We start from the raw sequence: 15,122 nt of genomic DNA on the forward strand, positions 1-15,122 counted from the left end.
AGCTTCCAGGTGCTAGGTTTAAAAGTATATGCCACCATGCCCAACTCCTGATCATGATCAACATTTTTAGAGGGATGGGTGTGTGCACAATGGCCAGAAGAGGGTGTTGGGTCCCCTGGGACTGGAGTTACAGGCAGTTAAGAAATGTCTACTGTGGTTACTGTGAACTACTATAAGAATAGTAACTCCTAGTTATATATATAGTAGCTCTTAACTCCTGAGTGATGTTTCCAGCCTCTATTTTAAAATATAAATTAAAAAACTGTTTATTTATCTTATGTGTGTGGTTGTTTTCTTGGCATGTATAAACGTGCAGTACTTGTGTGCTTTGTACCCAAGAAAGCCAAAAAAAAAAAAAAAAAAAAAAAAAAAAAAAAAAATAAAAAAAAAAAAAAAAAAAAAAAAAAAAAAAAAAAAAAAAAAAAAAGTCAGATTTCTGGAGCTGGTGTTATAGACGGTTGTGAGCTGCCATGTGGGTGCTGGGAATTGAACCTGGGTTCTCTGGAAGAGCAGCCAGTGCTTTTTTTTTTTTTTTTTAAATAATATTTTCATTGATTCTTCTGGAATTTCCCATCATGCACCCTAATCTTGCTCCCAGTCCTTCCAATATCTGCCCCCTCCCCCCAATCCTTATGACCTCTCATACTCCAAAAAGATTTTAAAAACTAGAAAAAAAAAAAAAAAAGAAAATAGACAAGTCCACTCTGTGTTATCTGTCTACTCTTGGAGCATGGCCGAACTCTCAGTGGTCTGCCCCTTAAATAGACCTGAGGCCTTCCCCTGCCACGCACCCGGCCGGAGGCTCTCAGTGGCAGAAAACTGTATGCCGTCAGCTTCCTTATCACACTTTTTAAAGAGTTCTCTTCGATGGCTTCCTGTTTCGGCTGTTACTTTTGTGGGAATCTGGGGGAAGGGTAGGGGTTGTCACAGAAGCCTTCCAGGTCCCTCTTCCTCAACTGCACCCTTGCAGTCATTGATGGCAGTGCAAAAATAACTTCCTTGCTCTTTACAGTGAGTGAGAGCATAGGTCATGGGTTTCCACGTGGTTTCTGGTGATGAACCACAAACTCAACAACACAGGCCACAGATCCTGATTGTAGTAGGACCTCAGACCCAGGCATGGCCCTCCACCATGGCAGCATGGACCGGATGTCACCATGGACTCAGGTTGTAGCACAGTGTGGCCCCCCTGTGGCAGTATGGCCCAGGGACATCATCAGCATGGATTCAGGCTGCCGCAGGACCTCAGACATCTTACGCCCTTGGGTCATGGACATATCAGCACCACTGACTGTCGCAGGATACTTGATCACACCGTGAAACCCGAGATTGTGTTATTAACTGAAAAACAAACAAAAACCTGCTTCTAGTTGTGGTGTGGCTGACTCCTTAGCACACACACCTTTAATCCCAAACAATGAAGGTTAAGTTAGTTTGTAGTACAAAGCACCCGTATTTGAAAGTCATGTCTAATTGAGTGGCAGACAGACTGACAGATCAGAGAGAGACCTGACAGAATAGGGTATGCCCAATTCTCAGGAGGAGAGGAAAGGGATGCTACTTATGGGGCGGGCGGGGCAGAGCAAGGAGAGGAGGCAGTTTTACTGGGACATTTCTACAGAGACAGGGTACAGAGAGAGAACAATCTAGACAGAGGTGAAGACAGAACAAGCCAGAGAAGGAGAAGGAGCAGAAGTTTAGAACAGACTGACAGAGTTAGTCTGAGGCTAAGCAGAGAAAAAAAAAAAAAGAGAGAGAGAAAAAAAATCAGAGGCCAGACAGAGAGAAGCCAGATTGAATCAGTCAGCTTGGTGAGGATTTTGAGACAACAGTTGAATCGAAACAGCCAGCCAGACCTTAGAAAGGTCAAGAAAGGGTGAGCTTATTCAGCGGTACGTCTGAGGCCGATAACATTCTAGGCCTAGATAAGACTGTACAGAGCTAGAGGTTTGCAGAAGTAGGCGTAGACCCAGGCAGTAAGCCTCCGAGAGGACACTTAGAGCAGAGATCTAGATCTCGAGAGGATCTTAGAGCAGATCCTTTTACAAACTGACCCACTCACGGCCCTCGGCAACAATGTGAACCAAGAGCTTCAACAAGGCTTCAGGTGGTTATACAAGTCACTCACACCCACATCTGTCCCTACCTCCCCAGGCAGCAAACGCAGAGGATATCACCAAGCCTTCAGTCAGAGGCACAGACAATGTAGGAAAAGACGGATCTCTGCCTGGAGCAGCGGCATGGGCCACAGACACCAACATGACCTCTGGTGGCATCACAGACCACAGTGGTCCTTCCAGGAGGACACTCCAGCGGATAAGGATAACCGTTCCTTATCCCAGGCCTCCACACAGGTGGAATATTCAGGGATGGTTATGCATCTGTATAAGCTCCAGGCTGCTTCACACACACACACACACACACACACACACACACACCTCAGCCCTCTTTCACACCTGTCACTGACGTCACGCTCCAGTTCTGCCTCTCTCTATAGTGTGCATGCTGCTCCATTTTTCTGTCTTTTCCACTTCTCCATCACATTTAAGGCTGGACAACCTGACTGTCTGAGCATCTCTCTTTGCGTGTGTGCATCTCTCCAGAGTCGTTCTGAGCTCAGCGGCTGCTCGCCTGAGCCTTTCTATGAGTTATTAACATACTTGAGGAACTGACAGCCACGACTTCAGTGGGATTTCTCCTCCCCCTTCTTTCCCTGGAGCCTGAAATTTCCAGACACAAAGCCTTTCAAACCACTCTTGAATGAATTGAGAAAATGAATTAAAACACCAAATGTTAAGTTTTGAGTTCATACCACTTCCAGGGCAGGCAATTGGCACTATCTGAATACTAAAAGGGCTTGTCCTTTGACCCTGAAATACCGGTCTTTTGCAGACAGGTTCGCCTATGTAGGAAATGCCAGGTGGACAGGGTCCTGGGGCACAGAATTGTTTGGAATGACATGTTGCTAGGGAGTTTGACATGTTCCTGGGGGCTTGGGAGTGAGCATGGTTTAACTAGGTCATGGGCTAGGCATACAGTAGATCATGGACATGCCGGATGTAGGAACAGTGGTAAGACCCTGACATATATCAAGTGAGAACTAAGCAGTTAAACGCAGAAGAGTCACAGCAGACTACTGTTGTCACGGATGGAAACGGTCAGGAGCACATATCTATCAATTTGCTTCTGACCCTATAAAGACACGTAGAATCCATAGGAAACTGATTACTGTGGGCAGAGAGGGAGAGGAAGAAATTGGCAGCTAGAGATCAAAAAAGTAGGGGAGATTTATTTCTTTACTTACTTATTTTGAGACGGAGTCTCTTTATAGTACTAGGTGTCCTGGAACTCTCTATGTAGACCAGGCTGCCCCGGAAGAGGAGAGATTTTTAAAAATTTTTTTAATTTAATTTATTTGTTATTATTATTATTATTATTATTATTTTATTTTTATTTTTTTGGTTTTTCGAGACAGGGTTTCTCTGTATAGCCCGTCCTAGAATACACTCTGCAGACCAGGCTGGCCTCAAACTTACAGAGATCCTCCTGCTTCTGCCTCCCAAGTGCCCAGATTAAATGTGTGTGCGATCACCACCCAGCTGAAAAGGAGATATTTTTATACTTAAAGTGTATAACTTTTGGTTTGTGAGCATGTGCCTGTGTTCATGTTTATGCGGATCAGAGGGCAGTTTGTGAGAATCAGTTCTTTCTATTGTGTAGGTCCTGGGAACTGAACTCAGATGGTCAGACCTGATGGCAAGCACCTTTATCTCCTGAACCACCTTGCCAGTCCTAGCTGCCCACCCCGCTAAAATATTCTTTACGTGTTGCTGTTTTGTCTGCACGTTTATCTGTGTATCACCTGCACGCAATGTCACATCACCCACAAGAGGGCCTCAGATTTCCAGAACTGATGTTATAAATAGTTGTTGACTGCCATGTTCGTGCTGAGAAGTGAACCTGGGTCCTTTGCAAAAGCATCCAGTGTTGTCACCTGTAAAGCCATCTCTCCAGGTACCCCTCCCTTTTCTTTGAGAAGAAGTCTCAGTATTAGTAAGACCCAGTGTGGTGGTTTGATGAAAAAAAGGGGGCTGGTGAGATGGCTCAGTGGGGGCTGGTGAGATGGCTCAGTGGGTAAGAGCACCCGACTGCTCTGCCGAAGGTCCTGAGTTCAAATCCCAGCAACCACATGGTGGCTCACAACCACCCGTAACCAGATCTGACACCCTCTTCTAGAGTGTCTGAAGACAGCTACCGTGTACTTACATATAATAAATAAATAAATCTTTAAAAAAAAAAAGAAAAAGAAAAAGAAAAAAAGGCCCCCTTAGACTCAGGGGAGTTGTATTATTGGAGGTGTGGCCTTGTAGGAGGAAGTATGTCATTGTGGGATGGACTTTGAGGTTTCAGAAGGTCAAGTCATGCCTAGTGGCTCACTCTCTCTTCCTGCTGCTCACCAATCTCAGCTCCTTCTCCAGTACTGTGTCTGCCTGTAGGCTGCCATGCTTCCCACCATGACAATAATGGACTAAACCTCTCAACTGTGAGACAACCCCAATTAAATGTTTTTATAAGAGTTGCTGTGGCCTTAGTATCTAGCTAAGATACCCAGACTGACCTCATTTGCAATTCCCCTGTCTCTGCACTCCCAATGCCGGAATTCTAGCTATGTACTTTTATACCATTGTGTTACTTTTAAATCACATGGATGTTTTCTATTGAACGTAAGAAATTGAGTTGAAAAACGTATTTCGTGGGGGCTGAAGAGATGGCTTAGTGGGTAAGAGTGTTTGCTCTACAAAGATGAGAACCTGTGAGTCCCCAGTACCCACATAAGGAGCCATGTGTGTGTGTGTGTGTGTGTGTGTGTGTGTGTGTGTGTGACTCGGTATTGATGGGCAGAGATTGACAGCTTGGCAACGCTCATTAGCCAGTTAGAAAAGCTGAAACTTCTCATTCACTGAGAGTCTGCCTCAAAAAGATAAGGAGGAGAGTCATAGAGTCATAGAGGCATGCACATGTGCATGTGTGTGTACACACACACACACACACACACACACACACACACACACACCATGGTGAGGCTGGGGTGTTCATTGCCTGCCTTGATGCAGAAGGCCCTAGGTTTGATCCTTAGCAGTGCAAAGCAAAAAAAAACAGGGCATTTCTACATCTGCTCTAGTCCATTTTAGCTCCCAGGAAAAGGCACAGAGACCTAATATATCTATTAACAAGCTGCAGGAATTATGCTGGACAGATATTCATCATTTCTAACACTCTACAGCTGCAAGCTCCCAGCCATGTGGTCCTTTGCCTGGAATCTGAGTCTTGTCAGGCTAGTTCAGCCCCAGTGTGACCTCATGGCTGCTTTCTCATTGTGACCTCATCGCAAATCCTCATGGACCATCTCCTCCTCCTGCTCCATCTTCCTTCCTCCTCTCTCTTCTCTCCTATCTTTCCTGGCCACCTGCTCATGGCTAATCCTTCACAGTGACCCTCTCATGGCCACTCCTCATGGTCTTTCCTCTTGTTTCCTCTCTTTTTGCTTGGGATCCCCTGATTGGGATTCTGCCCAGCTAATCACTCGAAGGTGATAGAAAACAATCTTTGCACATCATTGAGACCGGAGATGCTCCAAATATCACAACAATGCCAACGTCTAGACTGCAGCCAGATCTCTGGACACAGCAATCAACATCCCAATACACAGTATACAAAACCATCCCTCCCTGCTGTGTGCAAGACCCTGGTTATTCTTTAGCACAATGAGAAAACATAGTTTCAGAAATAAAGTAATTCCATGGGAGGTCTTACCCAGTAAGGACAATTGCAACCCAAAGGTGAAAGCCAACATTCATTCATTCATTCATTCATTCATTCATTCATTCAATAACTTCTAGCATCAAGGATCTTCTCTATAGCAGTGTTGCTTAACGCATGCTCCGCACCAAGGCTGAGCCAGGCTCTGTGCTCAGGGTTTCAGTGTACTGTCTCAGACACCACTCCCAAGATGGAAGATCTAACAACCCAGTCCAGGAAGTTGAGGGCCAGAGAGAGAGCTCTTGTACCTCCTCTCCTCTGTAAACCTCCACCGTGTATCAGGCCCTGTAGTGAGCACTCAATCAAGACATGACATTGACTCTGCCCGATAAGAGAGACAGGTGTGTGAAATATTCTCAAAGATAGGATTTGAACAGAACAAGGCACATTAGAGCCTTGGTCCTAATGACTAGGGACAAAGGGAATAAAGAAGTGACAATAGAAATGACTTCTCCCACGACACCCCTTGGCTGAGGACAGGCCCCAGGAGCAGCAGTGGACCTCAGAGGCGCCTATGTGGGAGACAACCTCTGTGGCCTCAGAAGCAACAATGAACAAAGGCTGTCGCCTCTCTGGGAATGGCTGAGATCTGACAAGAGCCCAGTGCGGTGTGTTTCATCAGGGTAGACATCCTCGCTGGGCTTTGAAGCCGCAAGTCCTCTCCTTCGGATGTCTACACAGATCAAATAAGCTGGACAGCTGCCATATCTAGACTTCACTCGGTGCTAATCCGTAGTCACAGCCGGCCCCATAGCAATCCGAGCAAACCATCTGAGCAGAAGCAAAAATAATTCTCCTAGGCAAAGACGCAAAGACAGGCAGCTCCGGAGAAGGAAACATTAACCCTTCACTGCCCCTCGGAGAGGGTAGGGACCTTGCTGGTGTTAGGGGAGAGGGAGGCTGTGGCTCTTCCCAAAGTGGAGAAGCAGAGCTGTTAGCTGCCCTTCCTAGTTTCGAGACCATCCATGAACACTGGTGAGAACTGGCTTTTAGAGAAGCAGCTCTGTTCCATCCTACAGAGCAGAACTGTCCCGTAGCTCAGGAAGCACCTCTCTATTCACAAGGTCATCCCGGAGGGAACCTTAATCCCATCCCCCTGTCCTCATAAGCAGCAGTGAGAATCTTGAGAAATTCTTGTAACAGATGTCAACAGGAGCAGACATCTAACCTCAAATCCAGAAGCCAAAGGGTATCACTAAAAATGATGAAAAAAAAAAAAAAACCAAAAAAAAACCCTACATGAGTTCTAACATCTACTCCATTCCTAGCTGTGGTTTCCATGGAAATAGACATCTGCTCTAGGGAGAAAGGTGTGTGTGGGGGTGGGGTGGGATGATATAAATGCTTCAAAATAATCAGTGTTTTGAGAGATTAATTTTCCTCTGTCACAACATTAATAGAAATATGAGACTTTTGCGTGGCATATCTTGTATTTGAAAAAAAAAATGTATCACATGGGTGGGATCTTGCACACACATCTCCAAATCCAATACAAAGACTTCAAGACAAAGTGCTGGTTCAGAAGGTCCCGGAGCTCGTGGCTATGGAGGTCTCTGCCCATTTGTGTTCCCCCAGCTTCTCAGTTTTCAGAAAGGACTTATCCTCGTTCCCGTCCAGTTCTAAAAATGACTTCTGAGATCCATTCGGAAAGTTGAAGCATCAGGCTATTGTGAGGCTACGTTTGTGAGAGGGAAAAGCCTTTCACTGCGCAGAATTGGCTCCCGTTGTTCACATGCTAAGCAAGAACCACTGAGACTGGCTGCGGCGGGGGCAGAGGGAGACTGACCCCACGCAGGGGCAATTGTTGGAAAATATGCCTCTATAAGCATATTTCAGGCAACAGTACTTTGCCAGTTGCTTGCTTTGTGCGTTGTCTGCACAATACAGTTTTCACTGTCCTGTATGCCTATTGTATTTTATCTCGGGTGCTTCCCTATTGGTTAAGCAGATGTAGGATTGTTTTAAAATTAGGACTGTTTCCACAGAAGCTGTTGTATGTGTGGTTTGGCTTTTGAGAGACCAAATCCATTAATAAAATGGTAAACCCAATGAAGAGTTTCTGAGCAGGTGCTTTGGGGAAATGACCACCTCATGGGGACACAGCTTTGGTCAGCAGAGAGGAGAGGGTTCTAAGAGAGACAGGGTCACGCTAATTTCCTTTGTGTCTCTGATATAGTTTTGCTTTATCCAGGCCAGAGGGAACCGTGACCTTGTGGCTCCTTTTGTTTACATTCTCAAAGAGAGCCCAGCCCCGCTCTAGGGAGCACGTGCTTTCAGAACAAAAGCAGCAAAGTGTATCTAGAACTGCCATCGCTCTTCCCTTCCCTTTCCTGTCACCACAAGGCTTTGGCAGGCCAGATGGAGTCGTCTGCCTTTAAGCTTAGTGGCTTTGTTAGACCCGAGTTCAGATTCCAGAGCCTCACGCTTTCCTGTATAGGTCCCAGTGTTTCCAGCTCCGGAGGCTGAAGGGGAGAATGCAAATGGCCAAGGGATGGACCACACCCGTAACCTGTCAGTAGGAAATGGGTTAGGGACTGCGATGTCGCGCTACAGGTGACACGCTGCCGTGTGTCCGTGATAGGACACCGAGGGTAGAGGACCGTGCAGGGGCGTGGAGTGGCAATATCTTGTCACTGGGTTTCGGGCGTTTTAGGCGACCGGGAGAGGTATGGCATCAAAAGGGACACTGCTTAGGGAGCGAACGAAACTCCTATGGCTGGGTAGAGAGAGGAAGAGTCCAGTCGGCCGAGGTCTAAAAGAAGTAGGTTAGGACCGACCCCTCCCCTGCGCCTCGCCTCGCCCTGCAGTTTTCCTAAAGAGGGAGTCCCGTAACCGATTCAGTCCTGCGGCCGCGGCCAAATGCTCTTCCGATCAGAGACCCCCCCGGCTAGTCCCGGCTAACACCTAGAGGGACCCCCCACACACACCAGGAGTGCCCCACCCCTAGCATTGTCCTCCTGCCCCACTGGCCCGGACTACAATTCCCGAAATGCTTCTCTCCAGAGAGGCGGTGCTCTCCAGGCTTCGGGGCGGGACCGGCACGTGCCGTCACCCGCAGCCAATGCGGAGCGCCTGGTCGGGGTCACGTGCCGCTGTTTGGCGCTTTTGTGCGCGCCCAGGTCTGTTGGTGCTCAGAGTGTGGCCAGGCGGCTCGGACCGAGCAGGTGGGTGCAGGTTTGGCTTAGGCGGAGGCTACCGCGGGCTGGGGAGCAGCCGGGAACGCGGCGGGGCCCCCAGCCGGGGACACGGGAGGGGCGGAGACCCCGAGCCGCGGCGGGTGGGGGGCGTTCGTCTTTTGTGTGGAACTCGGGCGGAGCCTTGGCTTTTGTCCCTGTTCCCTGGGGATGCGGGCTGGTGGGGAGGGGGCGCGGCCAGCGCTGGGCTTTAGCCCCGGGGGCGAGGCGAGCGTGGAGACAATAGAAGGGGTGAGCCGTCCTCTGCATCTACCGCCGGGCGGGCGCGGCTGTTCAGGGGTCCCCATTGTCTGAAGTCAGAGAGCGAGGCTGGGGGCGCTCGTGCTCCTGAGGGGCGGCGCCCGCCCGGTCTCCCGGGGCTTCGGGGCGGTGGTCCCGGGCAGCTCTGGGCACTCCATCGGTGGGTGGAAGCCGTGCGACCGAGCCCTCTGCAGCCACCCCAGGGCTGCGTGTCCGCGAGGTGTTTTTGGCGGGAGTTGGGGGGGTGGACGGTCGCGCGCTGCCAGCCCGAGAGGGGCGGGGCCACCCCGGAGGACCGTTGGCCCCGCCCATCCTGTCGCTGCCCACGCGCGCGGGCTCCGGAGCGTGGAGAGGTTCGCGGAGATTCGAAAAGGCGCGGGGAGCCGAGGGGCGGGGCCAGGGGCCGGAGCGTAGGGCGTGTTCTGATTGGCCCGGGCCGCCAGCCTGCCCGCCCGGGCCAGGACCACGCCCATGCTGTGTAGTCTGCTGCGTTGGGTGCTCTGCCACAGATAAATGCATTTTTTTTTCGTTGCCTTGTTTTTTCAGTGTCTAGGGTTTGGAACCTTTAGTCATACGCTTCGGGGCTAAAAGAATGGTGATCTTTTTAAAAAAAAAATACTCGAGAACTGTTGAAAAAAATGTTTGCGATATAAGGCATCAAATGTGACAAACCTCAGGCGGGTGTGGTGGTGCTTGTCTGAATTCTCAACACTCAGAAGCTACCCCCTCCCCTTCCCGCCCATGTATGCATCGAACATGGAACCCAGGGCTTTGCAAATGTTAAGCACTGCTAACCCGCTGGGCTTAACCCCACCCCTCTACCCTGAGGAGGCTGAGGCAAGAGGATTGTAATTTTAAGGCCAGCCTGGGTTAAGTAGACCCTGCCCTCAAAAGAAACCTAGAGGTTCATAAAACTTCATTTTCTCACTGTGAGGCTAGTAGTTTAAACCCTAGGAACAATAGGACTTGAATATCATTGGCTGCCAGCTTGGGTGTTATTCACCATGGCAGACACAGACAAAGCAGGGGTGGGTATTTCAGTTGCACAATGAGTTGTAGACAGAATTAAGATGGCTCCGATCTCATTGTTGGGTTAATCTGGAATATCTCATGTTGGGTAGGAAAAAAAACGTTAAGGGAAGGAATCCTTTAATCTTGTTATTGAACCCCTGAGTTTTGAGATTCCAAGATTTTTTTTCTTTGAAGAATATCATTTGATTTGATTTTCTGCTGCCAGCGTTATTGACTGAAAATATCCCAATATGTTCCAGTGTTTCTAGATGATTTTTTTAATGATGTTTCTTGGTTTCCACATAATGATTTTCCTGACATTGTCAAGGGTGTGATTTGAGATCCCTTTGTGCTGATGACATGGAAATGTGGAGAAATTGATTGCATGTTTTAAAAAATCATTCCAGGGCTTTCCTTGCAGTGGATTGTGTAGAGTGTACAGCCAGTCTCTTGTCTTCTGTTCGACATGGCATCTTCTGGTAGGTAATTGATTTAGAAAACTGAAATCAGGGCGGGCCTATGACTTTAGAATAGGAGTGGTGCGGGCCTTAAGCTTTTAATTTGGCATTTGTGTTCTTTTCAAAATTTAATTTACAAATAAAATGCAATTAAGAAATGTTTATTACTTGGATGAATATAGAAAGCTCATAGCCATTCATACTTTTGACTTGGTCCAAAGCAAAATTGTGGGGTTTTACACACGCCATTCTTTGTTTCCTAGAGTGATTGTCAAGTACTAATTCCTCCTCAAAATTGTATTTGTTAGCCCAAAATGTTAAGCTTTTTTTTAAAAAAAAAAATGTTATTTGATTTCTTTTGATTTGTATTTTGGTTTGATGACTACACTGTCATTAGCTTTCATTCTGTTTGCTAAATTATTGGTTTTTAGAAAATTATAGAACCCTTTATTTAAATAAGCAAGCTGGGTCTTTATCATTTCTCATTCATCTGATCAACCCCAGATATTCAGGTGAAAGAGCTGGAGAAGCGCGCTTCAGGGCAGGCTTTTGAGCTGATTCTCAGCCCTCGGTCAAAAGAATCTGTCCCCGATTTCCCCCTTTCCCCCCCAAAGAAGAAGGACCTTTCCCTGGAGGAAATCCAGAAGAAATTAGAAGCCGCAGAAGAAAGACGCAAGGTAACCCAGACAGTTTACAGGAGATACAGGAAACTTATTAATGTAATGAGACAAACTGGTTTCATTTTCATACAAAGGAAGAAAGGATTGTAGCTACACTGTGAGCTTAAGTAGGAAATGTCCTTGTGCCAGAGGTTCAAAGGAACCAGCAGCCATCATTTAATGAGCGCCTCTCGGGCCAGCTCCTCAGCTCAGAAGCTTTCTCTAATAAATGGAGGCTCCATGGTGGCCATTGTCTCAGGTAACAGACTTGAAAATGGTATTAAGGCATTTCCCTGAAGCCCTGTTAGTAAGTGCTGGAGGCAGTATTTAAGCTAAAACCTGTGTTACGTCAAAGCTCATGCTTTTTCTCTTTAAAAAATAGGACATTTGTTGGTGGGTAATTCTTTGTTTCCTTAGTTTTGCTTTTTTTTAAAGAGCAATGCAATAAAAGCTTTAAAATTCCAGGGTCATAGTATTGTTAGCTTTTCCTCACTTCCAAACACTTCCATGATAAAGTAAACATCATTGAAACCTAATGAGGCCTGGAGGGGTAGCTCAGCAGTTAAAAGCTGCCTGTTCTTCCAGAGAATCCATGTTTGATTGCCAGCACCCACGTGGTAGCTCACAAAACACTCAGCTCCATTTCCAGGGGACCCAGCTGTCGCCATATCTTCATGGTACCACACTCACAAGCAGCACATGGATAAATAAATGTGCAAACTGAACAACCGTGCGCATAAAGGAAAATAAATAAGAAATAAGGCCTTATGAGAGGCTGGAGAGGTGGCCCAGATGTTGAGAGTGCTTGTTGTTCATGAAGAACACCAAAATGGTTCCTAGCACCTACATTGTGTAGTTCACAACTTCCTGCAACTCTAGTTCCAAGGGATCTGATGCCCTCTTCTGGCTTCCAAAGGCCTGACACATATGTTTTGTTTTGTTTTTTCCCCGAGACAGGGTTTCTCTGTATAGCCCTGGCTGTCCTGGAACTCACTTTGTAGACCAGGCTGGCCTCGAACTCAGAAATCCGCCTGCCTCTGCCTCCGGAGTGCTGGGATTAAAGGCGTGCGCCACCACGCCCAGCTTGTATATATTTTTATACAGACCATATACATTAAAAAAAACAAAACTAAAACTAATGAAAATAATATTATAGAAGAGTTGGAAAATGAAAGTATAGTCATTATCTTATTTCCCAGAAGTATCCACTGTTACCACGTATTTCTGTCCATGCAACAGTATTGTTACTAAGAACTTTAGATAGGAGCAGCAGTTAAAAATGCTTGCCACTCTTGCAGAGGACCCAGGTTCCATTAATAGCACCCATGTACCAGCATATAGCAGTCCTCATTCAGGTTGCAGGGGATTCAGTGCCCTCTTCTGGCCTTTGGCCTCCTCAGGCACCAGGCATACATCGGTGCACTTACATGCAAACAAAACACTCATGCATAAAATATAAATGTATTTTTTATAAAAGAATTTTACATAAGTGTCCATCAAACCTCTTCCATCTCCAGGGAGAAGGGGACATTAGCTGGGCGCATCTGTAATCCTAGTGCTTGAAAAGTGAAGGCAGGAAGGTGAGAAAGTCAGGGTCATTCGTAGCTAAGTGTATGGTTGGAAGCCAGCCTGGCTGGGGCTATTCTTCTGGGAGAGTGCTTGCATGGTAGAGGTGGGAAGATCACATTTCCAAGGTTGTTAGTTCAAGGCCAGCCTAGAGTCAGGGTCTGTCTCAGAACACAAAAAGAATGTCAGCATTTACCCTGGTGTGCCATCTGCCTGCTCTTTCATGTAGGAGCAGGAAAAAGCAATATAACTAGAGAGGAGAGCTAGGCCTTGTGTTCCGTAGTTGGACTACACAGTAACTGCCTAAGCAGTGACACTCCCATCTGGACAGATACTGTCAAAGGTGCCCTGCACTTAAGTAGATTACTCAAGTCATCTGAATACTTTAAGCAATAAAGTAAAACTATTTTTAAAATTTTACTCAAAATCTTGTAAGGGTTTCCTTAACAGATAATTTGGAAGGAAATCTGAACAAGCTAGGTTGGTGTGGTATGTAGCTATCTGGAAAGGGAATGTAGGTAAATCAGGTTCCAGGTGAGCCCTTGCTACACAGAGTTCCAGGCTAGCCTGGGCTACACAAGATCTTGTTTCAAAATCAAGCTTTTGAATGAACAGCTAGCTTTCCAAAGTAAATACGAACATCAGTAGGAAAACGAGTGATTTAGTGTTTTATAACAGGTGCTTCAGCTCCTCACTTGAATATTTAGTTTCAGGGGACCCTTTTTTCTGCCTGTTTCCCTGATAAATAATTTCTGTTGCAGTTTTAACAAATGCCAAAGCTACTTCAGAGGGGCCTGTTAACCTTTTTTGCAGTCTCATGAAGCGGAAGTCTTGAAGCAGCTTGCAGAGAAGCGGGAGCACGAGAAGGAGGTGCTCCAGAAGGCCATCGAGGAGAACAACAACTTCAGCAAGATGGCCGAAGAGAAGCTGACCCACAAAATGGAGGCCAACAAAGAGAACCGGGAGGCGCAGATGGCGGCCAAGCTGGAGCGCTTGCGAGAGAAGGTTGGTTTCTTGCTTTAGAGAGTTAGCAGCTTCAGGCAGGGGCGAATTGGCTTAAACTGTCTTGATAAAAATATGACTGGTTCTTTTTTGTCATCAGTTTGGGGCTTAACATTCAGTAAGGAATTCTCAGCATAAGTGCATATTCCTTGGAAGAACAGTTGGAGCCTTAGCTGTTATCCCCAAGAGACCAACAGGTTTAAGATGATGTCTTAGGATTTTGGGTTTGTGATTCCCATGGGTTGTGTGACTTGAGGCTGTGTTGGACCTCGTAGGCAGGGGACAAGGCTCGACACGTTATTTTTTGGACAGATGATACTTACGTACAGTTTCTTCCAGGACAAGCATGTTGAAGAGGTGCGGAAGAACAAAGAATCCAAAGACCCCGCGGATGAGACCGAGGCTGACTAAGGTGTCCCGAGAACTGACTTTCTCCCCGACCCCTTCCTAAATATCCAAAGACTGTACTGGCCAGTGTCATTTACTTTTCCCTCCTGACAGATATTCTAGAAGCTGATGTAGGACCTTATAGGTAGATCCAGACCGTGAGATGTTTTAGGGGCTCAAGGGGAGAAACTGAAAGTGTTTTACTCTTTTTTAAAGTGTTGGTCTTTCTAATGTAGCTATTTTTCTCATTGCATCTTTTCCACTCGGGCACAATCGGTGTGCTGGGTTAATGGCTAGTACTGTATTGACTGTGGAAGACGTTTGTGAAGCGTATGTAGTGGCTTCTTCCAACCCATTAGATGCTGAATATCTGTTCACTTTGCGATCCCAATTCTGTCCCAATCTCACCAGATGCTACTGTACTTGAATGGTTAATAAACTGCACAGTGCTGTTGGTGGCAGTGACTTCTTTCTGTTCAGGTAGTGACAAGCTGTAGAACTTTTCTCTTTGGCCTCCTGCTGCTGCAGACACCCAGCCAGTCCTCTGCTCCCAGGCCCTCGGATTGTCCTCACACAAGCATGGCTTTGTGCTGCTGTCTCACCCAGCTCAGCTGTTATTTTCTTTCAGATGTTTACGTGCAAACAAGCAGTGTTTTGTTCCCCTTAGAAAGGCCGCTTACAGGCACAGAGTGATTTCCAGAGAACAGTTTAGAGGCGTCCTTAAGGTCTTAGGATATTTGATGGTTTGTTTGCTTAATATGACAGCTGGGAGGAGAGGTGCAGCT

General features: G+C 46.8%; 1 protein-coding gene across 1 annotated transcript; it reads left to right on the forward strand.

Annotated features, from left to right (window-relative positions):
• Positions 1 to 8,874: 8,874 nt before the first annotated feature.
• Positions 8,875 to 14,798, forward strand: Stmn1 (stathmin 1). Its single transcript, XM_021199910.1, has 5 exons — positions 8,875 to 8,984; positions 10,673 to 10,744; positions 11,228 to 11,400; positions 13,762 to 13,953; positions 14,290 to 14,798. Exons 2-5 carry the CDS (start codon positions 10,732 to 10,734, stop codon positions 14,359 to 14,361), a joined length of 450 nt encoding a protein of 149 aa, XP_021055569.1. The 5' UTR covers positions 8,875 to 8,984; positions 10,673 to 10,731; the 3' UTR covers positions 14,362 to 14,798.
• Positions 14,799 to 15,122: the final 324 nt, after the last annotated feature.

Source organism: Mus pahari, chromosome 6, assembly GCF_900095145.1.
Source record: "Mus pahari chromosome 6, PAHARI_EIJ_v1.1, whole genome shotgun sequence".
NCBI classification, from domain to species: domain Eukaryota; kingdom Metazoa; phylum Chordata; class Mammalia; order Rodentia; family Muridae; genus Mus; species Mus pahari.

Coding starts and splice junctions, on each gene's coding strand:
- Stmn1 (XM_021199910.1), top strand. Junction 11,401..13,761: donor CCGCAGAAGAAAGACGCAAG/GTAACCCAGACA, acceptor CCTTTTTTGCAG/TCTCATGAAGCGGAAGTCTT. Junction 13,954..14,289: donor TGGAGCGCTTGCGAGAGAAG/GTTGGTTTCTTG, acceptor AGTTTCTTCCAG/GACAAGCATGTTGAAGAGGT.